Source organism: Eublepharis macularius, chromosome 19 (genome assembly GCF_028583425.1).
Source record: "Eublepharis macularius isolate TG4126 chromosome 19, MPM_Emac_v1.0, whole genome shotgun sequence".
Lineage (NCBI taxonomy): Eukaryota > Metazoa > Chordata > Lepidosauria > Squamata > Eublepharidae > Eublepharis > Eublepharis macularius.
Window position 1 is genome coordinate 3,780,026 of NC_072808.1, and position 24,561 is coordinate 3,804,586.

The 24,561-nt window shown below is 44.8% G+C and overlaps 1 protein-coding gene across 1 annotated transcript in view; it reads left to right on the top strand.

Moving 5' to 3' along the window:
* Positions 1 to 16,000, top strand: part of TFCP2 (transcription factor CP2) — a 44,340-nt gene extending 28,340 nt beyond the window's left edge. The window contains exons 7-15 of the mRNA XM_055003634.1: positions 2,622 to 2,732; positions 4,030 to 4,118; positions 4,773 to 4,821; positions 5,246 to 5,339; positions 6,509 to 6,599; positions 10,580 to 10,683; positions 11,520 to 11,662; positions 14,817 to 14,868; positions 15,460 to 16,000. Coding sequence (XP_054859609.1) covers positions 2,622 to 2,732; positions 4,030 to 4,118; positions 4,773 to 4,821; positions 5,246 to 5,339; positions 6,509 to 6,599; positions 10,580 to 10,683; positions 11,520 to 11,662; positions 14,817 to 14,868; positions 15,460 to 15,497 — 771 coding nt within the window. The 3' untranslated portion in view covers positions 15,498 to 16,000. The remainder of the gene's footprint in view (positions 1 to 2,621; positions 2,733 to 4,029; positions 4,119 to 4,772; positions 4,822 to 5,245; positions 5,340 to 6,508; positions 6,600 to 10,579; positions 10,684 to 11,519; positions 11,663 to 14,816; positions 14,869 to 15,459) is intronic.
* Positions 16,001 to 24,561: the final 8,561 nt, after the last annotated feature.

Consider the following 24,561-nt stretch of genomic DNA (forward strand, 5'->3'; position numbering starts at 1 on the left):
CCAGGAAAAAAAGCCCTGGTAATACTAATACGTGTTTCTCAAAAGATATTCAGGAATGTGTAGGTCTTAGAAAGGACCTGCATCTCCACACACCTCCCCCCGACCCATTAGAAGCCTGAAGCCTGAATTCATGCTAAATACCTTCCTAATACGCTAGCTTGGAATAATTGCAATCTTAATGAACTAGTTTTCTTTAGGCAAAACTTTGGAGTCGGTGCTTCATATGTTTTGTTTGGATGTCTAGCTTGAGTTCCTTGCATAGTGAAGTCTAAATAGACTTCTGACTCCTAAACCGTCGCATGACCTAGTTGGCCGAGTGACCCATCCCCAGAGGAAAAACTGTTCTCTCCCAAGGATGGCCGAGTCAGACGTCTTTTGGCCAGAGCTGTCCTGTCCCTACAGTATCAATTTCTGCTCCCCAAACAAAATGCCGTTCCCGTGTGACCTGTGGTTGCAAACTCTCTGAGCTAGAGATAATGAAAATATAGCGTTAAGCTGAAAATGTTGTGGATGAAATACAAGATTGTTTCCTACAAGAAAACTTTAGGCATTCTTAATTTTGTGAGAAACTGTGGATGTACGAGGGCTGGCCATGTGAATACGCTTTTTCTAGCCTGAATTAGATGCAACAGTAATAAGCAGGGTTTTTATTTTTTAATCCAGGTCTGCCTCAATCGTATGTGAAAATGGGAGGTGGGACTTGATTTTTAGAGAAAGGGGGTTCATAGATGAGGAGAGGGTATCCACCGCCTCTCCGTGTTAAGGAGAGAATTGTGTTAGGGGAACAGACTGGAGAGGCAAGCTGAATGCTCCTTCGTAAAACAAAAGAAACTTCTGTGTGCCCTCCCTATAACGTGTGATTGAGGTTGATCCTGTTCAGCTAGTATAGTTTGTCCCAAGTTCTTGGGAACAGTACAGAGGACTTGAGGGACAGAGGCTTTTATGCGTTATCTCTCGCCACGCTGTCCACTTCCAGTTACTGCTCCTTGTAGGGACTGGGGGACAGATTCCGTAGCGTTTACCAGATAAAGATCTGCAGGGCTCCCAACAAGGGAATGCGAAGTGCCGGACTGGCCGGAGAACAGGTTTTTCATGTTGGCGTTAATTTACAGAATGAACTTTTAAACCCCAGTAAGGAAAGTTGAATACCAGTCTCAGCTCACTTGCACCCCTTAGGGCTTGTTGCCAGTCTAGTGCTCTTACTGAGACCTCTGGGGAACATGCATTTCGTTTTTCCCCCCCTGTCCTCCCCCCCCCCCTTTACAAAGGTTTATAAACCACACCTTGGTTGTTCTTTATCTGCCTGTGCCTGAGCATAGTTGCCGCATAGGAGTTTTTTTTCAGCAGGCACTGTACAGAGTACCAGTGCCCTGATCAGCCCAGGTTGGTACTTTGATGGGAGACTCCCAAGGGAGAGCGCTTTGCAGAGGCCAGCAGTGACAAACCACCTCTGTTAATCTTTTCTATTGAAAACCCCAGCAAGGCTTTGGCATAAATCAGCCACAACTGGATGGCGCATTACAGAGAGAGGGAGAGAGAGAGAGGCATGCGCGCGCACACACACACAAAAAAGAGTACTGGCACCTCAAAACCCACTGATGCCGCAATATTCAAACTTGCAAGTTGCCTTTCCACCCCGGAAGGGTTCTCCTTGTATGTCACGCTATTATGACATGAGATCGCCGGTCTGTGTCAGTGTAGTATTGCCCGCTGTAACTGGCTGTGATTTTTCCGAGTCTTAGGTAAGAAAGAGGTTTTTCTGACCATCAGCTGTCTGAGATCCTTTAACTTTGGGGTTGACCCTGGTATGCTTTCCATGCAAAACACAGCAACAGGAAAAATATTTCAAGCTTCGAATGAAAGCCCTAATAAAACAAACTCTGCCCAAACGCCCTAATCTTCAATAAATAGCAGTGTAGTAAAATTATTTATTTATTTATTTTCTTCAATGTATAGTCCGCTCTTCCCACACAAGTGGGCTCATTCATAGCCCACCTAACCGGCCTCTAGTGTTGAGAGGTCTTCACCTAATACCAAAGATCAAGAGCGCATTGATTTGTGCAGGAAGCTCTAGTAGGAATGTAGCCATGGAAGAGCCCCAGTTGTCCTGTCTAGGGAGAGGGAATCCTGGCAGAAGCCAGCGGCCTGTATCCTTCCGCTCCCCTGAGCAAAGTTTGAAAACTTCCTCCAGCTGGTTGTTCCTCCAGTGCAAGAGCCACGTAGGCTAGAGGAAGATTTCTTAGGCTAGAGGCCAGTATATGCCTGCAGTTGTTCTCTTTGCAGTCTTGGTTAGATGTCTACGTTGATAACGTCCAGTTCAAGTGGAAAAGAGAAGCAGAGTGATTTCTCTTCTAGGCTTAAGTCCTGGCATTTCTTTTCCACACTTCAAAAAAAACCCGCAGTGTTTAGAAGTGTCTCTGCAGAAGATCAGTAACTTCAGAGGTTCCATAGCACACTCCCTTCTCATTCTTGCCAGCTTTCATCATATATTTGAGGGGCAAAAACATTATGTACACAGCCAGCCTCTGTGATCTCCTCGTCTGTTTAGAAGAGGTTTTTTTGCCCGGCATTTCCTTTTGTAGACTGCAAGCATTAGTTTAACTAAAACGTCTGGCTTCCAGCCCAAAGGAGCTGATAGGAAACAAAAGACGGACAGGGAGAAAATGGAGAAGCGCACGCCTCAAGAAAAAGAGAAGTATCAGCCATCATATGAGACGACGATACTTACGGAGGTAAGGCAACCAGTGTTGAAGTGGGAAGGGTGCCATTTAAAACAGGATATAAGGACTAAGAGGGAGTCAGCCCAGGGAACACCTGTGGGCAGGAAATTCCACAACCACAGTGTCATTACCTTTTGCGCCAAGGTCATGGTCAGGGTATAAAGGGTAAGATTAATCAGAGTTCTCCAGCCCTAGCTCAGGACATATTTGTTCCTTACAGCTCATGTAGGTCTAGTAGGAAGAATATCAGACTTCCGCCAAGTATAATTGTACCTTTATGTTCTAGAATAGCATCTGTCCCTCGTTCTGTATGCACGGGTCTGTACACATCTGCGTCCTCTGTGCTCAGCATTACTTTTAAGTAAGATTTCTGGAAGCACTGTCCATGTAGTTGGGGCACCCAATGCAGTACACTCCCAGAACCCGAATCCCTTGTATATCAATATGCGCATTGGTGTCAGTGACCTAGTTTGAAGAGGAACCCCACATGGGTAAGGTTTTCTATGCGCCCAACTTGATGTTTAACTCGGGCCGGAATTACAAACTGATTCGAATCCTGACTCCCTGCATAAGGATGAATTCAAAGAGCTGGAAAAATTCTTCCTTTTATCATTCTTTGATTACCCTTACTATGAGAGATGTGTGACTGAAAAAAACTCTATAGAGTTTGCACTTACAGATGTAGTTCTGATGAACTGTTGTCTTACAAATAAACCCCCCACTCAGTTGGCTTTTTCTTAATCTCCTCTCATCCTTGTCAATTGGGGAGAGCAATGAGCTTTGATGCTTGATTAATTTTCAGAGTAAACCTTGTTTCCTGTGGCTTTCAAGAAACTATAGCTGTGTGTACTCTGGGGCCTCCTCCTAGAGCAAATGATGACAGCAGAATAAATAACAGTTTGTTTTGCTTAAGAGTTCAAAGAAATGAGGGGTGCTTTTTGTTTATCAGAGCCTGGGGTAGTTTAAAAAGACCACAGAGGCTGGAGTTAAATGAAGTGAAAAGACGATAGAGGCGGGAGTTATTTGGCAAGTAAGGGGCAAGGAAGAGAGAGGACGTTTCAGTGTCCTACACAATTCCCACTTGCTAATGGGACATCCAGCCAGCCTTGTTCTGGTTCTGAGCCCCATTTCCCCATATTTGCTAGGTGTGCCTAAGCCCTTCCTGTAGGCATGGAAGCTGCCGTCCCTCCAAATGTCAGATCTGTGCTTGCGTAACAAATGCCTAAGCCTTACCACTGGAAGCAAACTCTGGAGTTCAGAAATACTGTGGTGCATTCTGGGTATCTCACAGCTGGATTCTCATTTGCAGTGTTCTCCTTGGCCAGAGATCACATATGTCAATAATGTGTCATCCCCTGGCTTTAGCAGTTCGCACAGCAGCTTTTCCATCAGTGAAGGGTAAGTCTGGGCCATGCAGCTTATTTTTTTTTTTGCAAACTCCTCCAAGCAATGGAACTTTTTACTTAGTTGCTGGTTTGCAATGTCTAGGAGAAAATTACCTACACTCTTTCTTAGTGTGACTTCGGTTTGAAAGAGAGAGAAAAGGCTCCCTTATCTGCTGCAAAAACTCCACTGGGAGGAAAAAAAACAGCAAAGAAAACTGCTGTTTTGTTTCTCCTACTTACCTCCTTCATAGAAAAGCAAAAGTGAACTCCATATTCCCCCCCCCCCACACACACACACACTACTTGAGTGCAGTTCTTCCCCTTTGCCTCCCCCAGAGGACCATGGTTAAAAATCTATGTTAGCACCGCCTGTGTTAAGAAGCAACTGAAATTAGCCTTGATCTGGATTTGAAATGGGTAACTAAATGTTTATTATAGCTAATCACAGTTAAGGTCACATAAGGTTACTTTTGTCCTATAGTTAAAGAGGGGAGAATTGATGGAAAAGTTTGGGCGGCTCTGCTTGATCCCATGGGTGGCTGGTGTTCAACCTGCTTTGTTCCTTTGACAAGACGTGGTTCAGTCAAACCATGTGCCTAAATAGGCTGGGTGGCAAGTGGAGAGAAGCAAATTTCAACCGACTTCTTGTTTCTTTTTGCAAATCTAGAAACGGGTCTCCAAATCACCAACCTGAACCTCCAGCTCCAGTTACAGATGTAAGTCCCGTGTGTCGCGTTCTGTGTCCCATTACCAGCACAGACATCTATGAGGAATTTGTCTGTCTTGCTACATTTTTCTCCTGCCCTTCCGCCAAGGAGCTCAAGGTGGCATACACCCCCCTTCCCCAGTTTCAAACTTACAACAACCTTTTGTGGTATATTGGATTGATTGAGTAATTGGGCACCTTGTGAAATTTCAGGCAGAGTGAGATTTTTGGTCTGAGTCTCAGATCCTAGTTGAATTCTCTAACCGTTACACCACTCAGGCTTTTTGAGTAAGCCCACATTGTGTTTAGAATGATTTCCTCCCTCCGGTGGCCGCATTTACACATGAGTCTGCAAGTGACATTCCGTGACGCTTGAAAGTATTTTTTTTCTAAGGATTTTCTCAGCATTCTAAGAAAATTGTATTCTGTTGCAGAACCTTCTGCCAACATCCACACCTCAGGAAGCGCAACAGTGGCTGCACCGAAACCGCTTCTCTACTTTTTCACGGCTTTTCACAAACTTCTCAGGTTGGTGATAAAAGTGATTTTCCTCCTTGACATTATCAGGAGAAGGCTTTGTTTGGATTTTTCAGTTTCTGATGTCAGCACTCCTGATCTGTCGTTCGTGCTTCCCCTCCTAAACTTTCTAGGAGCCTCTTTATGCCTAGACATCTCCTGGGTTTTCTGTAGGTAATAGCCATGTGCATTTGGAAGTGAACAAATCAAAAACCAAACCAAATCACCTCCTTTCTTTAATATAGGTATAGTCATTAATCCAACGGTTAGGGTTTTTAAAATTGGGAATCTTTAGAAATGGCTATTCTGGTGCCTTGCTGTCTGCTTTTCATAGCTGGTGCACAATAGTTGGAGGCACAAACAGCAAGTCCAGTTTCTGTGCCAAAGCCTAGATTTCTCCTATCTGACTGAAAATTGGGAGGGGTGTACTCTTGGATGAGAGGTATTATTTAAAGAACAAAATTGAATGCAACTTCTGTGCACACTCCTGGTTGGTTATTTATTCATTCATTCATTCACTCATTCGATTTTTGGTCCTCCCTCCCCGCGAATGGGCTCAGGGCGGGGTTGCTGTCTCTGTGCCTCCCATATGTCTCACTTTTACTTCACCTTTCTTTACAGGGATTCAAGGGAACGTGGTTCTTAGCTACCTCCATCTTATCTATATTTTTTGTCCCAATAGTGTAGATGTATTTTGCTGTAGTTTGGTGCTGCCGCCATTGCCGTGTAAATCAGTCACAACCTGGAAAAAAAGAGGCTTAAAAGCAGCAGTGGAAGCATACACAAGTCTCCTTCCAGGGCAGTTATGTTGGAATACTAAACTTAGTCTTCTGATTTCGGTAGCATCTTAGTAGTAGGTACCCGGACCTGGATAGTCCAGGTGAGACCGATCTCGTCAGATCTCAGAGGCTAAGCAAGGTTGGCCTTGGTGAGCAATTGGATGGGAGACCTCCAACAAAGACCAGGGCTGCAGAGGCAAGCAAAAGCAAACCCACTCTGTTAGTCTCTTGCCATGAAGACCCCTCCAGGGTCACCCTAAGTCAACTATGACTTGAGTGCACGCTCCACCAAGTAGTAGATACTGCATGAAGTATGAGATCTGCCAAGTTTAAATAAACACTGACTCTTCATTCCATCTTGCTTTTTCTCGTTCCCCCGCCCCTTTTGGTTTTACATCCCAGGAGCAGATTTATTGAAACTAACCAGAGAAGACGTCATACAGATTTGTGGCCCTGCAGACGGCATCAGGCTCTTCAACGCATTAAAGGGACGGTGCGTACTGTCAAAATGGGTTTTCAGACACTTGTTGGAAGCTCATACTCTGAGCAATAAAGAAACAGGGTTTCTAGTTTTTAATTATTGAATTCTTGAAAGCTTACTGGCATGCTGCTAAAGACCTGGATGAGACGGAAGGGAATTTTGATCTGGAAGTGTCCTGCAATAAGGTGGGCCAGGAACAAACTGCTGTTGGCTGAGTTCTTGAACATCTAAGAAGGTCAAGTTATTCCTTAACTGTGCAGGACCAGAACTTAAGTTGCAATGAGAAGACAGATTGATGAGCAAACATCTGTGGCTGCTTTATTACAGAGCTTGCCTTTTAGAGTTTCTCTCTGATTCCCTATGAAATATCGATAATTGTGTGCTCCTTCTGATTTTTGTCCCACTCGAGTTGGAATGGGACGTCCAAGCTTTCCAGTTGGCATGAAACATTGTTGGCCAGTCTTTCAAGAGAAAGAGCTGATATTGACCAGTTTGCGCTGTGAGCAACAGTTTGCTTTCTGTTTAAGGTCATCAAGAAGCCAAGCCATGCCTCAGAATTAATGTTCCAGTTCCGATCATTAAGATAGTGCTGAAACGTAGCTGTAGCAGTGGCTGGCGGGGGGTGGTGGTGGTGGTAGTTCAGTGGGGTTCGTTGACTCCGTGCAGCTGACTTTTTAAAAAATGGGGTATTTTTTTTGTGATACTGATTTACTTGCTTCTACCCAGTGTGCTAATTGCTGTAGTTTGTAGATCTGAGACTAGTGATGGTTGCTGGTATTAAAGGAGTGAGGACAAGCAAGTAAACATGGAACCTGATGGGGATCGCAGCTGATGGCTCTGCGGGGCCATAGCTCAGAGGTGTAGAGCATATGCTTGCGTGCAAAAGGACCCATGTTCAATCCCTAGCATTTCCAGTTAAAAGAATCATATTCGTTTTCTGTCTGAGTTCTGAAGACCCTCTGCCATTAAAAACAGTGCTGAGCTGGGTAGACCGTTGGGCTTGACTCTATATAAAGCAACATCACATATGGCAAAGGTCAGTAAGGAGATAGAAGTGGAGATGGATCCACTTCTGGGGGGGAGGTGTCACGTTTACACTACATCTGAGAGAGGTGGGCCTGTCTAACAGATGTCGGGGGTCTGTGAGCTCCTTGAAAGCAAACAAATAAAAAAGGTTTGTTCCTGAACCGTGGTCCTGAGCGACTCTTGTTTTTTGAGCGTCAAGATTGAGGCTGATGTACCTCTTGTGTTTAGGACTGATTTTTATTCCTGTCTGGAAGAAGATGCCGAGCTTCCTGTGAAACGAAAGCCAATTAGGCTACATAAACAGTAATCCTGTCTCCTTAGGACACTCGTTAACGGAAGCTAGAGCACGAGCTGCTTTATACACATTAATGGGCACACGTTGTTGTCCTGTAGTTGTATATTCATTAAAACTGGAACATGGACGCACGTGGACATCTGTGTCCCCTTGCACACGTTGCATCAATAAGCTGCATTTGGCCACAGCTCATCACAGCATGTTTCAGCAGCATGTGTAAAGTTAACAGCAAAACTTTTAATGGGCTTTATAATTAACTCGTGGAGGAAAGCTGACAGGAGCTGTGGAGCATCCAGTTTGGTTTTGGCTTCTACCTATGGGATGGTGGCTTTACTGGTCCAGGTAATCTCGATGGGACGGGGCCAAAACATTGATAGTATGAGAGTGTCAGGAACTGACAGCTGTTTAAGAAGCTTTAAGAGACATAGGGGGGAATGTGCACGTTGCCAGCCCTTGGAGAAAGAAACAGAGTACAGGGGCTTACGTAAACTCGAGAAGCCTCTGAGAGCTGGATTACTTGGTGCTAAATGAAAACATGGGTGTAGTGGTATAGAGGGAAATGGGTGGGCTATGGCTATCTCTGGATACAAGCTGTATTTGAAGGGGACATATTTGGAGCGATGAGGCTCCTGATATCAGAGGACGTAGATCAAACTAAAAACCTTAAAAAGCAATGACATCACTCGCTCTCCAGAATTGCTGTGGGGAAAAGCACCAGGCGTGAAATGAAATCATTATTGAGGGCATGCCTAATGGATGTTACCTGGCCAGGTGGAATGACTTATTCTTGTGCAGGCTGCAGGGGTCGAAGAACCCAGATGCTGTTAGGTGGTGCTCTTGAGCCATTTTGAGTCTCAGGGTTCTTCCCCACTTTTCCTCAGAGGAACTGAAGGCGGCATACAGAGTTCCCTTCTCCTTTTTTGTCCTCACAGCAACATCCTGGGGAGATGCTTCAGGCAGAGTGGCAGGGTCTCCCAGGGAGCTTCCGTGGTAGAGTGAGCTTTTCTGTGTTCATTCTCTGAATCCCTCTGTTTGCCCTTTTCCCCCATGCTCTCCTTCCACGTCAACATTGCCTCTGTTTCCTTACCACATGGTTCTCTACCGCTAGTCTTCTACTACTTTCTTTTCTTCCCACCCCCATAGAACTCCCTCCTCCTCAGTTTTCACCCTTGTTTTTCTCTTTCCCTCTCTTGTAAGTCTCTGAACCCTTCCTCACCCTCTCTTTCTATCTGATAGTACTCGTCCTTCTGTCAGCATCCTTGGTTCTCTTCCTACATCTCCTTCGTTCTGTCCTTTGGTCTCTCTTCCTTACAGCAATAGCACCGCACAAATACTTCACTTTCCCAGAAATTGACACGCTGAAAGAGTCTCCACAGATCGATCATAAAGTAGCTGGTTGGTTAGAACAGCTGTTGCCAATGCCAACTCCCCTGCAGACATTTCTAAGCCTGGGAGAGAATAAGTATTCCATATGCGATGATGCAGGCGTAGAGATGTGAAAGCCTGGGAAAAGAGCCAGAAAAATGGGGCAAGACTAACTTCCCCCCTGAGGACTTTTTCAATTTTTCTAATGGAACAATTGGAGAATTGTGGGAAGCACCGAAGAGAAAACTCCTATTCATATTTTTTTTCCTTTTGGAATGAATGAAATACTTTTTAAGGCAAAGTTTTATTTAAAATGTGTAGTAAGAAAAATTTTATGCAAGGTAATTTGCCGCATTAGATAATTCCTCTGTGTGGTGTAGACATATGTGACATATTTTCAAGATCGTTTAAATAAGAACCATTTTGGTGACAGTTAATATGCTATACTGTGTTTAAGGATAATGTGTTATTAACGAGCTTAGTATTTTCAACGTTAATAACTTTTGTATTTAATCTTAATTTATTTTACTGATTTGATGGGAAAGTGTTACGTATGTTTCAGTCTTTCCCAAAACTTTGATCTCTCCCCCCACAAAAACAGCTTCAAAACTTACAAAAATTTTACGTCTGTATGCAGGCATTCTCCCATATTCATCTCTAGTTCTGAGGGGTTTTAGATGGGCCTTAGCACATCTCTTTAGATTCCGTTGGTGATATAGAAGCTGCTGCTCTGTTGATCCTTCATGATCTGCTGGGGTAATAGGAGAAGCCCAGTGTGACTTAACAAGGGAGCATGAGTTGCTTTCACAAGAAGGGTGTGTGTGTCTGCAAACCATGGGTGTCTGGAAATCTCCCTAAAAAGGCCTGAGGGAGGGACTGGCCATCAGCCTCCAGCCCTAATCTGCTGTAAACGAAAACTGAGCTTGAAATGAAAGCTGTTGATAATAACTAAAACTTACCATTTTGCCAGTGATAAATCTCCTCTCTGAGGCTCACTGTGATGGCTGTGGCATGACAGATGCTGCGGGAATCGTGTGTCTCTGCCTAATGTAATGCTCTTCATGCGCAGAGATGTTTTGATGTGGGGGGAAAGCCTTAAAGGTACAGTGGTCTACCAGCAGTCTGAATGGATTCTCTCGTGGGGAGAGTGCGCCACATGCCCTTTTGCTGAACATGCAATTGCCTTGGCTTTCAGATTGCTAAATAAAATGCTGCTTAATACTTATGTATCTTTCTTTTCTGCTGCCCTCACCCTTAGCTAATTCTCTTCCAACTCCTGGGCGCTCACATCTTCCTTCTTCCACAGGATGGTACGGCCAAGGCTGACTATCTACGTCTGCCAAGAATCACAGCAGTTGAGGGACCAGCAGGAACACGAAGATGGGGATGCAGCCAACAGTACTTTCTTTGGTAAGAGCTACAGGAAAAGTAGAATCAGTCTCTCCTTTGTCAGAGCCCTGGAATGATCTCTTTGCTTTGGTGCGTTGTTTAATCCGCTGGTTTGACAGGACTCTCCATTAATTAGGTAGATGGCTTTTTAAAAAAATGGTTATTTTTTAAATGTAATTTCTCATGAACATATGGATGGCTAGCCTCCTACAAGAGGCATTCTCTTGCCCAAGGGGGAATGTCTCTTGAAATGTTGCCAATGGTGGGGGAAAAGTACATACATCTATACCTAAAATACGCCCCCTCCCCCCAAATTATTGTACTCTTGAGCAAGTTTTAGCATATCATAAAAATAAGTGGACTTAGACTGGAGTGACTGTGCATAGAAATGCACTATAAATCAAGGAATTGGTTCACAGTACTACTTGAAAGAGCTTAATTTGAATAAATAGTATCTTCTGGGCAAGCTATGGGCCTCACAAAAATGCTTCGAAATGTGTGTTTTGGAGAACGTATTCTCTTCTGGAAGCAATAGTACTTAATCAAGCAAACATTTAATGTCCAGGAAGGGTGTATTGTAATTGTATTAAGAATACTTCCATTGAATCTGTTGGATGTCCTGAGAGGGGGGAAAGAGTAAATTAGAATGAATGAATGAATGAATGAATGAATGAATGAATGAATGAATGAATGAAGCCCTGTTTTAAATGGTGAGGTGCAACTTAATGTTGAGCTCCCTATATCCTCCCCAGGGATTTGTTCTGCAGCTCATTCTTAAAAATAGATGCCCCCCCCCCGCACGCCCCATGTGGTCAACTTGGAAGTGCTCCTTGTTAGTTTTCTTTCCTTTGTTGCAGTCTATCATGCCATCTACTTAGAGGAGTTGACTGCTGTGGAGCTGACAGAGAAACTAGCCCAACTCTTCAGCATTTCCTCGCAACAGATCAGCCAGATCTACAAACAAGGTCCCACGGGGATACATGTCCTCATCAGTGATGAGGTAAGCATGCCCGGGCAATTGTCTGGGGCTTGGGGAGCTCGGCACGGGGTTGCAGCTAGTTCTGCTCGCCTGCTGTCTTAGCATCAAAAGAGAAGCGGGAATTCACACAAAAGAGGTAACTCTCGTAATTAATGCAAAGGAGGTAACTGTCGGAGGTCTGTTAACTACATCTCCAAAAGGGGATTTGCCCAAACTGATTTTAGAATGAAAGTAAAAATAAAACCTGCCAGATTTAGAAACTACATTGGACAGCATTGCCCATATATTACCACATAAGTACTTCCTTTGAGTGGAGAAGCTCTGTTGTTGGAGCATACATAGGTTTCTTTGAAGAACCCACATGTATTACTTATAAAGGAACCCCAATAAAACATCTTTGGTGCCTGCGTACACAACATAAGCTTGTTCTTTCCTCTTGCCACACTTCAACTGCTGCAGCTTGGTTGGGGACCTATGCAAAACAGCTCACAGACGTAAGTCACGAAGCAGGAGACAAAAAGGGGTCATTGCTTATGACAGATGTGTCTGTGTTTCAAGGAACCCTGAGTTTCCCTGGATGCTTATCGAGGGGGATTTCTTAGCAAGATAAATAATGGTGGACAAGCTTCCTTACGGAGATGGCTTGCCTGACACTACTGGTCCTTGCTGCGCACATTTGGAGAAGAGCATTGCGTGTTCCGTGCTGTGCTCAAGGTGAGGCCCAAGAGGCCTGGCCTGTGTTCTCCATCTTTGCAGCTAAATGATCAAGGCATTCCTCATCACACAAACTGAGGAAAGCATTCCTTGGAGGTAGAAAATCTGAAAACCAGTGACTCTTACTTAATTTACAGGAATTAAAAAAAACCCCTTTCTTTAGATATATGTGTGTGTGGTGCCCTCAAATCGTAGTTGACTTATGGCGACCCCTAGTGGAGTTTTCATGGCAGGAGACTTATCAGACGTGGTTTGCCATTACCTGGCTCTGCAACCCTGGTCTTTGTTGGAGGTGTCCTCTCCAATTACTAACCAAGGCCAACCCTGCTTAGCTTCGGAGATGTGACAAGATCGGGCTCACCTGGGCTATCCAGGTCAGGGCTCCTTCGGAGATGAAGCCCACAAAATAGTTCACTGAATAAATGTATACATAGGAATATCTAAATAAAAGCTAAATGATTGTAAATGAATTATAAATATATGTTATTTTTGATTGTATGAATATATAATAATTTTGAAAACATACTGAATGTAATAATTATTTATAGATACCTATTCTTGTAAAAGTCATTTGTATTGTTGGTGATTTTGAAAACAATAAAAGGAATTTGGGAATATCTAAATAAAATACATCAGCAAAAAAAAAATCCACCCACACATATACTATAGCAATTAGAAGCATATATAAACAACAGAAAAACAGAATTTAAAGAATTTCAAATACTATTAAAAGCATGAGATTTCCAGGCCAACTTTATATGTCCATCTTAATATTAATAGAGGTAGTGTGGGTGCCTTTTCTGGAGATTGAGTATTACCACATAAAAGGCCCCCTCCCTGATCAGTGTACTTCTTTACACAACAAGTGATTAAGATGTGGAATTAGCTGCTAGAGGATTTAGTTATGGCTACAGGGTATATACAGCTTTAAAAGGGGATTAGACTGCTTCACAGAGGATAGGTTTGTCCGCGGCTACTAGCCAAAGTGGCTAAAGGGAACCTTCATATTCAAAGGCAGAAAACCTCTGACTACCAGTGCCCCGTTGGCCCTCCAGAGTAACTGGTTGGCCAGTGTGCGAGACAGGATGCTGGACTAGATGGTCCGCTGGTCTGATCCCATAGGGCTCTTCTTATGTCCTTTCGGTACTTAGCTTGATGGGCCAATTAGCTGTCTTCATACAAGGCAGCCTCCAGTGTGCACAGGTTGGGCTTTAAAGGTGTGCACAGATACCGGCTGTGTGACTCGCACATATGGATGGCATTTTCATTAACATTCATCCAAAGCCACTCTGAGGCTGCTTCTATACAGGAATTTTTTCCTGCACGGGCAGCAGGAAACTTCTGCAGTATTTGGGAGCATTCAGACATCATCCGGTTCCCGTAATGAGACTGATTAAAGTAATTAAGATGTGGAATTTTCCACCATATGTTATAATGATGGCCTCAGGCATAGATGGCTTTAGAAGGGAATTAGACATTGGTGGAGGAGAGGTCCGTTAACAGCTGCTAGCCCTGGTGACTAAAGGGAACCACCACATTCAGAGACAGTAAACTGTTGAATATCAGTGCTAAGAAGTGACGTTAGGGGGAATAAAGGCTTCAGCCTCTATGGCTTCTAAAGAAGCCCTGGGGGTTTGGTGTAATACCTGTACAGTATCCTTGCTGAACTCTCTACCCTACTGTCGGCCCTCCAGAATAGCTGCTTGGCCACTACGTGTGATCATATAGTGGACTAGATGGACCACTGGTCTGATCCAGCAAGGCTATTCTTATGTGGAACTGTCTTTGAAAACAGCTCAGTTGGTCCAAAATGCAGCAGCCAGGAGTTGGTTACTGGGATTGTATTACCCCTGTGCTGAAAGATATATACTGGCTGTCCTCCTGTTTCTGGGCACAATTCAAAGTGCTGGTTCCTACCTTTAAGGCCCTAAATAGCTTGGGGCCAGGGTACACAAAGTACCATCTCCTTCCATATTATCCACCCTGTCTGCTTTAGCAAACTGAGCATTGCCTTTAAAGCAAAGCACCTTCAGATATAAAGGAGGGGGCAACTAGAGACAGGGCTTTTTCAGTGGTGGCACCTCTGAGACTTTGTGGCACTCGAGTGATTGAAGAAACTCCATGAACTGTCTCACAAGAAGATGGAAGGGCAAACATTGCTTCTCACCTCCCTTCTGTCTACCCGCCTCCCTCTCGCCTCTCTTTTCAGTCACTGGCTATTGAGACTAATGATTTCATGCATAGCAATTTGAGAAAGGGCAGCAGTTTAAGATGGGGACCAAAAGGGGGTTTCTCTTCTGCGCTTTTTTCAAGGCCAGCCTATTGCTAAGAAATTGAGTGGGAAACCTTAGGTGGGCACATTACTCAAACACATTTCTTTCTAAAATGTTGCAGTTTTCGTTTCTGGATGAGTAATGCCTGGGACACTAAACCTGCTATTTGTTTTCATTTGTCCTTTTAGATGATACAGAACTTTCAAGATGAATCATGTTTTGTCTTGGACACAATGAAAGGTAACCATTTGTCTGAGGGATAGCAATATTTGTTAGCCTCAGAGATGGGCACAAACCGGGGGGGGGGGGGGGGGACGAACCATGAGATTCATGGTTTGTCGCATTTCACAAACCACAAACTTTCACGAACCTGCCCTTGTTCCCAAACTGGTTCGTTTGGTTCGTGAAAACATCACATCCAGGTCATTATATCATCACTTCCAGGCCAGCAGAAGGCCCGAGAAAGTCCATCCCCTGTTACCTAGGAAATTGATTGATCGACGCCAGGCTGTCTGCAGTGACAAACCAAAAAAAACAAACCAGCCTAAAGTTCGTGGCGGTTTGTCAGAAATGGGCTCTGACAAATTGCCACTTCACGAACCACAAACCAGCCCAGTTCATGCTGAATTTTGGTTTGTATTTCGGCTCGTGCCCATCTCTAGTTAGCCCGTCTACTATTATGCTTTGGCCTCCTCTAGCATTTCAATTAGACAAACCAGTATTTGAGATGAATGTGCAAAGCATCGATTCCCACTGTTTCAGTAGGTTTGGGACATGGGATGCAACCATTGCATTCATCCAGAGTCTGATGGTGGTATGCTTTCTTTGCAGCTGAAACCAACGACAGTTACCACATCATCTTAAAATAAGCAGGAGACTTGGGCTGGCCACCTCTTCTCACATATACTCGTCTTCAATCATCCATCCTGGCTCCTGGATACCGGCAGTTATCCACAAAAGCAACTGAGATTCATCTTGTTAACACAGCATGTTGCCTCTTGTTAGGTGAACACCCTATACCGTTGCTGGCACGCAGGTAGACGTCTGTCGTAAGCACGCCACTGCTTGTTTGGTGTTCGACAACATGGCTACAACTGCCAGGCCGATCAGTGAATGGAAACTTTGCAATTATGTGTCATTGGTTCGGGGGGGGGGGGCGGGGAGCTGCCTATGAACTACAGCTGCAACGCTTTGATGGGAGGGGGAAGATAATGTTCGTGACAACGATGCTCTGGGCACCCCTGGAAGCGAGCATCCGTTCTGGAACGCCTCAGCTGTGCAAACTTTCTGGACGTGTACTTGGCTGGTACAGCCAAAGGGACTTCCAGGGTTTTGGACCAATTTTTAGATAAAGACTTTGTTCTTGTTCGGACTACTTCAGAACTCATTGATTCTTAGGTAAAAGGGTGTGTGTGTGTGTGTGTGTGCGTGCGCGCGCTTGTGTGAGTGATCTGGTTTTGTCTCTTCCCTGCCAGTATAAATTAGAAGGAACTCACGAGTTTATGCCGTGTAGCATGGGAAAGGGCTGCCTGTGGCTTTATTCTGCACTTCAGTTCAAGAGACTCCCAAGCACAAAAGAGAAAATGGCCCTTCAGATACCGTCGTCTGCCTTTTTGTTTCCTTACAGTCACCCTCCCCGCTTCCCTAAAATGAAGAAGAGGGAAAAGTATGCTAAGAGATCCATGTGGTTGATCTGTTTGGGGTACATAGAGCTGATATCGGTTAGTGCTGAATGAATCCTTTCGAAGGCCATAGCAGCAGCATCGAGGAAAAGGCTCATAGCAGTAGCTTTACAGCGCTTTCTGCGGAGGCTGTGAAAGCTCCAGAGGCTGCAGAGGCTGCAGAGGCTGTTCTGCCTCTCTGTTTCTAGGGCAGCAACGAGTCTCTTGGGCAGAGGCAACAGTCTTCAGAACAAGAGGCCAAAAGGCATTTTCCTAGCTTTGGAGGGAGAGACAGAGAGGAGGGACTGTTACATTTTCAGAGACGATGCCCTAAAACCAAGGGTGGACAACCTGTCGGAGGGATGAATCCTGTATCTCCTTAGCCTTCCAGTCCTCCATCAAACTTGCATGGCAATCCAAAAAGGTTCTCCTAGTTTCTTGCAAGCTGTACAACTCCTCGTGGCAGGGTGCAGCAATATCATGGAATTCAGAGGCCGTAGAGATGGAAGGTGGCATCCCCTGCGCTTAATCTAAGCAAGGTACACAGGGGCGGGGGAAAGCTGCTGATGTTTTTAAATGAAACCTAGTTACATGTATTTTTCCCCAGCGTGCCACGTGATTTGAGTAGCTGAGCCCACTGATGTGGGGAGGGCGGAGTATAAATCCAATAAATGAATTTTTTATCAGTTTTACAAGATTTTCTGCCAAGAGAGAAGAATTTCTTAAAATTGGGTTTCTTTAATCTAGTATGTTGCCCTAATGAGGTGGTGGGAATTTGGGATTCGTCATATTTTTAAAAAAAAATTAATGGAGATGGGAAACAAACTCTGACAATTGCAGCTCATGGGCTCTTAAGTAGTTAAAAATGACAATTCCTGACATACACAAGTCAATAAAGATCAGCTTCTTTTTCAGTCCCCAGTCCAGTTGCCCTTGGGGATGGAAATTTATAATCATAGCATAGCTCAGTCCTACCTCTGCAAACCTGGCCTGCCATTGTATTGTGGTTTGCTTTAAGGGAATCCCTCGTATCCCTCGTATGGCTTTATGGGAATACCAAGACTCTGAAATCTGATGTCTACGGCCCAGTAGTATGCCTGATCAACCAGTGATGGAACTCAGTTATTGGCAGCTCAGAAAAAGTGATGTTGCGGTAGCGCCTGCATTGAATGAACCCAAACTGACCTGTTTCAGTTCCTGGTAAACGACTCGCTGATTGACAGAGGAAATCCCGCCCCCCCCCCCCCACATGAGCTCTAAAACTGTGCTATCCTCTTACTAACAATAACCCAAGTTGGTGCAGAGCAGGTGACAAAGGTTGTGCTGTAGAAGGTTTTCTGATCCCTCTTGGCAAGAGACGGTGGATCACGCTACGCCGTTCGTTAGCAGTACCAAGCTTGCTGTGCTATGTCAAAGTGGCAACTGAATTCCCCCTCCCAAACCTCTGCCCTTGAAAGCCCCCCAGGTGGGTTGGTGGTTTCTTTCCGCAGGTGTCAATGAGGGTAGCTCACAAGTGGGCCTTCTTCTGGCTGCTGTGATAGTTGGTGTCCTACAGTTTTGTTTTGTTTTGTTTTCTTAACTTGAGAATGAAACTATGAACTCAAACACGGCTATGGATCTTTTATGCTGACGTGCCTCCTTGCTTAATAAAACTTGAGAGTCACTGGCCATCGAAGGCCATACAGGAATGAAGCCATGGAAGATGTGAATTCCGTCTCACTTATTTGGGAGTGGGGTCTTAATGGGCAGAAGAATTAATGCCATAACAAATATTCAAGAATATGAACTGGCAAGTGGTCTTTTTTGTGTGCTTTACAAATCAAATGATACTTTAGAATTGAGAAGGGTGCTTTTAAGTCCTTTTAAACATGTGTGCCCAGTCTAATGAGGCAGTTTAAGGATCAAACTTGTTCAAACTTAAGTGTTTATATTAATGCTTTCAGGTGTATAAGATCCACTTAGTTCATCCACTGTAGGCCTCTAAATTCATGCATTTGGATTTACATCAGTGTTCATATGGATCTGTTCGGTACCAGAGGTCATACTGGGACGAGACTTTCCAAACACTAATATTTTTTTTTCTTTCGAAGAATGTAAAAAGGTAACTTCCAACTTAGTGTTAGCAGCTTTCGCAACTGAATGGTTCAACTTGCATGCTTCGCTATAATTCAGCCTGCTGTTAATGTGGTTGTAGGGGAAACCATTTTCAAGCTAATAACAGCTTTGCTGAACCAGCAGGCCATGGCCTTGTGATGGCATAGATTGATCCGTGTAGCACTGGTTGTCATGGTAAGTGAAAAAAATGAAGTTGGCAAGCCAAAAATTCCCCCACCCCAGAATGGTTTTTCTTAATGCATTCATTTACCACTTCCTTTTATTGGCCGAGCTGGTGGATTTTGAACATGAGATGGCGCAATAATGTGGGCGCTGTGGCGCTGTCGCTCAGTGCTTGAGCACCTGCTTTGTATGTGGAATGCCTCATTCAGTCTCCAGCTGAAAAGATCAGGCATAGGTGATGGGGAAGACTTCTCCCTGAGACCCCGGAGAACGGGGCAACGCTGACTGACTTGAAGGGTTTCAATCAATAGCCCTGTTCAGATGCGCTCCAGCCACGCACAAAGGGAGCGTCGGCTATGCACGATCCTCCCAATACATGGTCGCTACATTGTATGGAAAGGGGGAACATGCATAGTTTCCATGCATGTCAAGCTTTTGGAACATGCAAATGGAACAGCAGATTTTTTAAAAAGGGGATATATCGACGTATGCTGGTTTAGTATGGACATGGAAAATACAGATTTGCTCTTTTCACGTAACATGGAGACCATGCATATTGGGAGGGTCATAAGGATCCCATTATGCATTGCTGGGACACCAAACTTGAACATCTGAACGGGGCTGTCACAGGCAGCTTCCCCTGTTCGGTGCATCTGCAGATTTAAATTTACCCTTTGCAAAATTGTTATGCCTACCATTTTAAATAATTTGTATGTTGAGTGTGTGTGCTGGTCTTGTCTTGGCAATTGGTGGCATTCGTCATCATGCTAGACAGCAGGACAGTTCTGCTGTTGGTAAGTGCTCAGAAGACCTTGTGATACATGATGCACACAGTGGTCTAGGCAATGGCTATCTGGGCATTTTGGATATAATGCAATGTAGTTTCCTGGACCATTAGAGCCTCCTAAGATTGGGATTCATGCTCTCAGCATGGTCTGGTACTTGTTTCGCAAGGATATTAACGTTGGCAGTAAGAGACAGTCTCAAAGGACAGTGATCGCTTAATGTTACATCTAAAACCTCGAAGTTAAAAACCCGGTTAAATAGATCAGGGGATATGACTATGTAGTCGACAGCCTAGGCAATTTAATGCTCCACAGTTCCCAAGTTATAATGCAAGAATGTGTATGTGCAAAGTATTTGTGGACCAACTTAGAACACATGCTACACTCTCGGCTCCTCTCCCTCTCCCCTGAGGTAAGGACGTACATGAACAAAATAGGGGAGCCAGGCAGCTATCATAAAGTAACAAAGCTCTTCTTTTGTTGAGTATCTTTCCTATTTTCTGGATGGATTTGAGCAGATGAGATGGGAAGAAGCCAAGTGGTTTATTCATTTTGTATTTTCCTGTATGCATACGTACACACTCACACAGAGGCCAGCATAATGTGAGCTGTTTGTGATCCAATGTAGAATGTTGCATTAAAAGCAAGACTTTTTTTTTTTTAGTGTTCCAGCTTTCTACTTGCAATTTGCTGTCAAGCGAAGATTGCTCGTTGCTAGTGAAAACTTGCCTTCTAGCATCTCTGGACCAGTGAATGCAAAAGCCCTGGGATGTATCAACAAGTACTTAAAACATCAATAGTTTTCTTTAAATCTTAGTGAAATTCTTCAGTGTACCAAACATGAGCCCCGTGGCGCAGAGTGGTGAGCGGCTGTACTGCAGCCCAAGCTCTGCTCACGACCGGAGTTTGATCCTGGCGGAAGCCGGGATCAAATAGCCGGCTCAAGGTTGACTCAGCCTTCCGTCCTTCCGAGGTCGGTAAAATGAGTACCCAGTTTCCTGGGGGTAAAGTGGGAAGGCAATGGCAAACCACCCTTAAAAAGTCTGCCAAGAAAACGTTGTGATGTGATGTCCCCCCATGGGTCAGTAACAACTCGGTGCTTGCACAGGGAACTACCTTTACCTATACCAAACAATACTTAGGATTGGCTGTTCTCTACTTGTTCTCCTCTCCTCACCCCCTCCCCAAATTGTGGGCTGCATCCTAATTCCTGTCTAATAAGGCTTCCCCAGAAGTCGAAAGTACAGTTTTCAGGGAAATGGCTAGTAGCTGCATGAATGCTGGCTCTGGTAAGGCATGCCGTGTTAGGAGCACAAGAGTGACTCGTCTTGCCTTCTGTAGCAAGTGGAAGGAAAGAAAAGCAAAGGCAGCAAGACCTGTGTCTGAGTTTCTTGTGCAAGGGGAATGGGAGCAGTAGTGCGGTAATGAGGACTGTGCGTGATATGGCAGTCTCAACCAAGCAAAGAACCTCGTGTGATGTCTAGACTTACGTGCTATGGTCAGTCAGGGGATTCTAGCATCCTGAGCTTAACACTCTATGCTTGGTGACTTAAATCTAGAATTGGATAACAGCACAGCAGATGGCAGAGTGATGAGAGACCAGCTCTGTACTTTCTAGGATTTCACGAAACCAGAGTGACCAAATCATGCTTCATTTGCATTCACCCCTTTGTGTTTTTGCAATGCAAACACTTAGAGGTGGGTAAATTAGTCACTCAGGAGTCATACAGGATGAGGGTTTTGAAGAGGGATTTAACAAAGGGAAAAGGGGGGGGGAATCCTTCCTGTACTCTATAAGAGAAGCACTATTGCTGAGCACAGAGCAAGAAACGGTAGGGGCTATAGGTGGAGGTTACACTCGATACAGAAATTAGAGAGAACCTTACAGAGACCTTAACAAAATACGTGATTACAAGTGGGGAGTTGTGATTTTGAGCGGAGGTGCCCTGTATTAAGAAGTCGGATGCTCGACAGAAAGGAAAGTCAGCAAGGAGAATACAGTAGCCACCATAGTTTGGGACGGTGTGGTAGCACTTAGCAGGAAGCTCAATTAGGAAAAAGATACATAGCAGTACTGTGTTTGTGCCATAAAAATGTTTGTTAGTGAGAAGCCGATGATGTTGCCAAGGATAGGGCTGTGGGCATTCCAGTTGTATCTTCTGAACTGTGGGGGAAAGCAACATTTTGATCGGAAAAACGAGGAGTTTGGCAATCGTCTCATTCCGTTGCAGATGAAGGCAACCACTCAGGAGGAAATGGCAGCAAGACAAAAGTTGCGGTGAGTCCCTCAAGAGCTGCCAATTGCGGCGATTCATTACACAGTTGCAAAGGTGTACACTGGCTGTCGCTATAGACTTGAAGCCACTTTCATCAAGTTTCAATGAAGTTTATTGGGGAAGGTGGTTGGGACTATCCTGTATGCTGGCATGTGTCTAGCCAGGCCATTCTTTTGACGGCGTGGTGCTCCAATTTCTTAAAAGGGTGATGGTGGTTTTTGGCCATTTCCCCTCTCCCTGAAGATCCCCAGTTTGTTCCATGTGCTGTTCCGAGGGTCCATTGACCCCAGGAACGAAACTTAAGGGGGCTCAGTGAGCTACAGCAGGAAGATGAAGCAGAAAAGTTCTGCTCTGTGAAAATCTGGATGGTTGGATAGACCTGTGGGTATGGTATTCATACAAGTTTTATTATGCACATTTAACTAATGTGCTTGCCGTGACCTGGACGGCTCAGACTAGCCCAGTCTTGTAGATCTTGGGAGTTAAGAAGGGTCAGTTCTGATTAGTACTTGGATAAAAGACCACCAAGGAAGTCCAGGGTCATTACACAGAGGCAGGCAAGGGAACACACCTCTGTGTCTTGCCTAGAACTTGATGTTTATTGAAACTCCGCTATAAGTTAGGGTGATGGGTAGATGGTCTAATGGTGTGAATGTTTTGTGGACAGACTTGCTTAGAAGATGGCTTAGAAGGCTGCTCGGGACTAGCTTCTAAGTTGTGATTCTTCGTGGTAGCATCAAGCAGATGCTCTTAACTACCCTGGATCTGAATCAGGCGTAAGGCGTGTACCCTCTGGCCTTTTTTTACATTAAGCTTGCCTGCAGCTGCTTTGTATCTATAAAATTAAGTTGCTTTTTTGCAGCTTTCAGGAGTTCCTAATCTCTTGTCTAGACAGTCCTAAAATTTAATTTCTGGACACTTTGTCTTTTTTTTTTGTTAAAGGTGTATCTAGAGCGTTGCTTTAATGCAGACCTGGAGCTGAATCCAATTTAATTTCCATAGTGGAAGCGACAAAAGCCATTATGCTTACAATTCTGGCTGTCACAATGTATGGTGACTTAAACACCTTCAGGGGATTCCTCCACTGAATTAAACATAAACGTTAGCTTTATTTGTACTTTGTTCATGCCCACTTCCTCTTTTTTTTCTTCCCTTTACACACCAAAGACTCTCTAAGAAAGGACTATAAACAAACAAACCAAGGATCCAGGCCGCAGAACAATTTTCCCTACTTCCTGGTGCCAATTTTAGAAGGACAAAAGATTTGCTTGTAAGGAGATTACAGTGTTTAAACCTGTATGGGAACAAGCAGGCTGTACTTCAATGCTGCATCATCTTTCTTGACAAGTGAAGTCCAGCGTCTGGCCGAGTGTGTGTGTGCTTCGTAATTGTGAAGCTGTTGCTGCAAGGCCCCATCTTTGTTACAGAGTTTGCTCCATAAGCTGCCGGTTTGCTTGGCAGAATCCACAGCTGGATTAGAAGCCATTTGTTGCGAAAGGAGCAAGCCATGGGAACGTAGGAAGTATCTAACCCTGCCTTTGTGAGCTTGGTTGAGTGTCCCTCTTGCAGCTGGAAGCTAAGGCTATGCCACCTTCATTTTCTTTCCCTGCTGCTCCATCCAGCGGCGAGCAAGAAAGCTACACTTTCAAAGCACTGCTTTTTTTCTTGCACATGAAGACTGCTTAAATGAAAAGAGCTTCCCAGGGCAAGTGGAGCCGCAGGTTGCAGAGATGAGATTCTTTTGTGCATGCTGGATGGATGTTCTGCCTTCCATAGCAGGAATAGAGGTTTTTGGAGGCAGTGTAGTTGCTTGTGATACCTCTGTAACGGGGTTTGTTTGTTTTTTTGGCTCAAAAAGGCCCTATTTGTGTACAATTGAATCGGCAAGCATTTCAGCACTACCTTCATTGATGCGTTTAATAACGGTGCCTGATCACTAAATCCCCAGATGTCTTTCAGTGGTGGCAGCAAGCATTATAGTTCTGCTCACAGTCTTAACTTTCCTTATCTCCCAAATAGATTCCATCTTTGAATGATGCAGTAATCGTACTCTGCCGCCACTGGTATGGGATTCAGCCTCTGCTCAGCAAAGCCTGAAGCTTTCCTGTAGCATAAGGACCCACCAGGAGGAAGGCTGAAGTTTTGGTGAGCAGAGTGGTTGGATCCACCTTCGTCTGACGAAGAGAGCTGTGGTTCTGGAAAGCTTATGCCTCAATAAAGTGGGTTTGTCTTAAAGGGGCTACTGGACTCTTTTTCTAAAAAGTGTGTATGTGTGTGTAGACTAGGGTTGCCAGCTCCAAGTTGGGAAATTCCTGGAGATCGGGGCAGGGAGAGGGGGTGAAACCTGGAGAAACCTGAAGAAAGGGGTTTAGGGATGGAAAGGGCCTTGTCATGGCATAATTCCATAGAGTCCACCCCCCAAAGTAGCCATTTTTTCCAGGTGAACTGATCTCTGTGGCCAGGAGACCAGTTGTAATTCCGGGATATCTCCAGCCACTACCTGGAGGCTGGCAACCCTAGTGTAGACATACACACAAATTTAAAAGTCGTGTTTTCTTTTCCTAAATGGCTTTCTTTTGAGTCAAAAGAGGGCGGAAGAATAATAAAAGATCTGTATTTTGCATCTGGGCAGAGAGTGAACGAAGACGCTGAAGTTTGCCTCAGCGCTCTCAACGCCCTTGCCCCCTTCATGGACTCCATTTCCCAGAAGTCATAGCGCTTTCCCGTCGCTGTTCCCTGGGAGGGAAGTCCTCTCTACGGCCTAGTGCTCCTGCGCGGGCCTCCCTCCTGTCAGGGCGTTCACTACATCTCCCATGACATCCCCGCGGCAGCCAGCGTCCTAGTAGGCGGCGGCGTGCGTCACGTGACACCGGCTATATAAGCGCCGAGGCTGCGCCGGCAGCCCTATTGTTATCGCCGAGCGGAGCCGGGGGC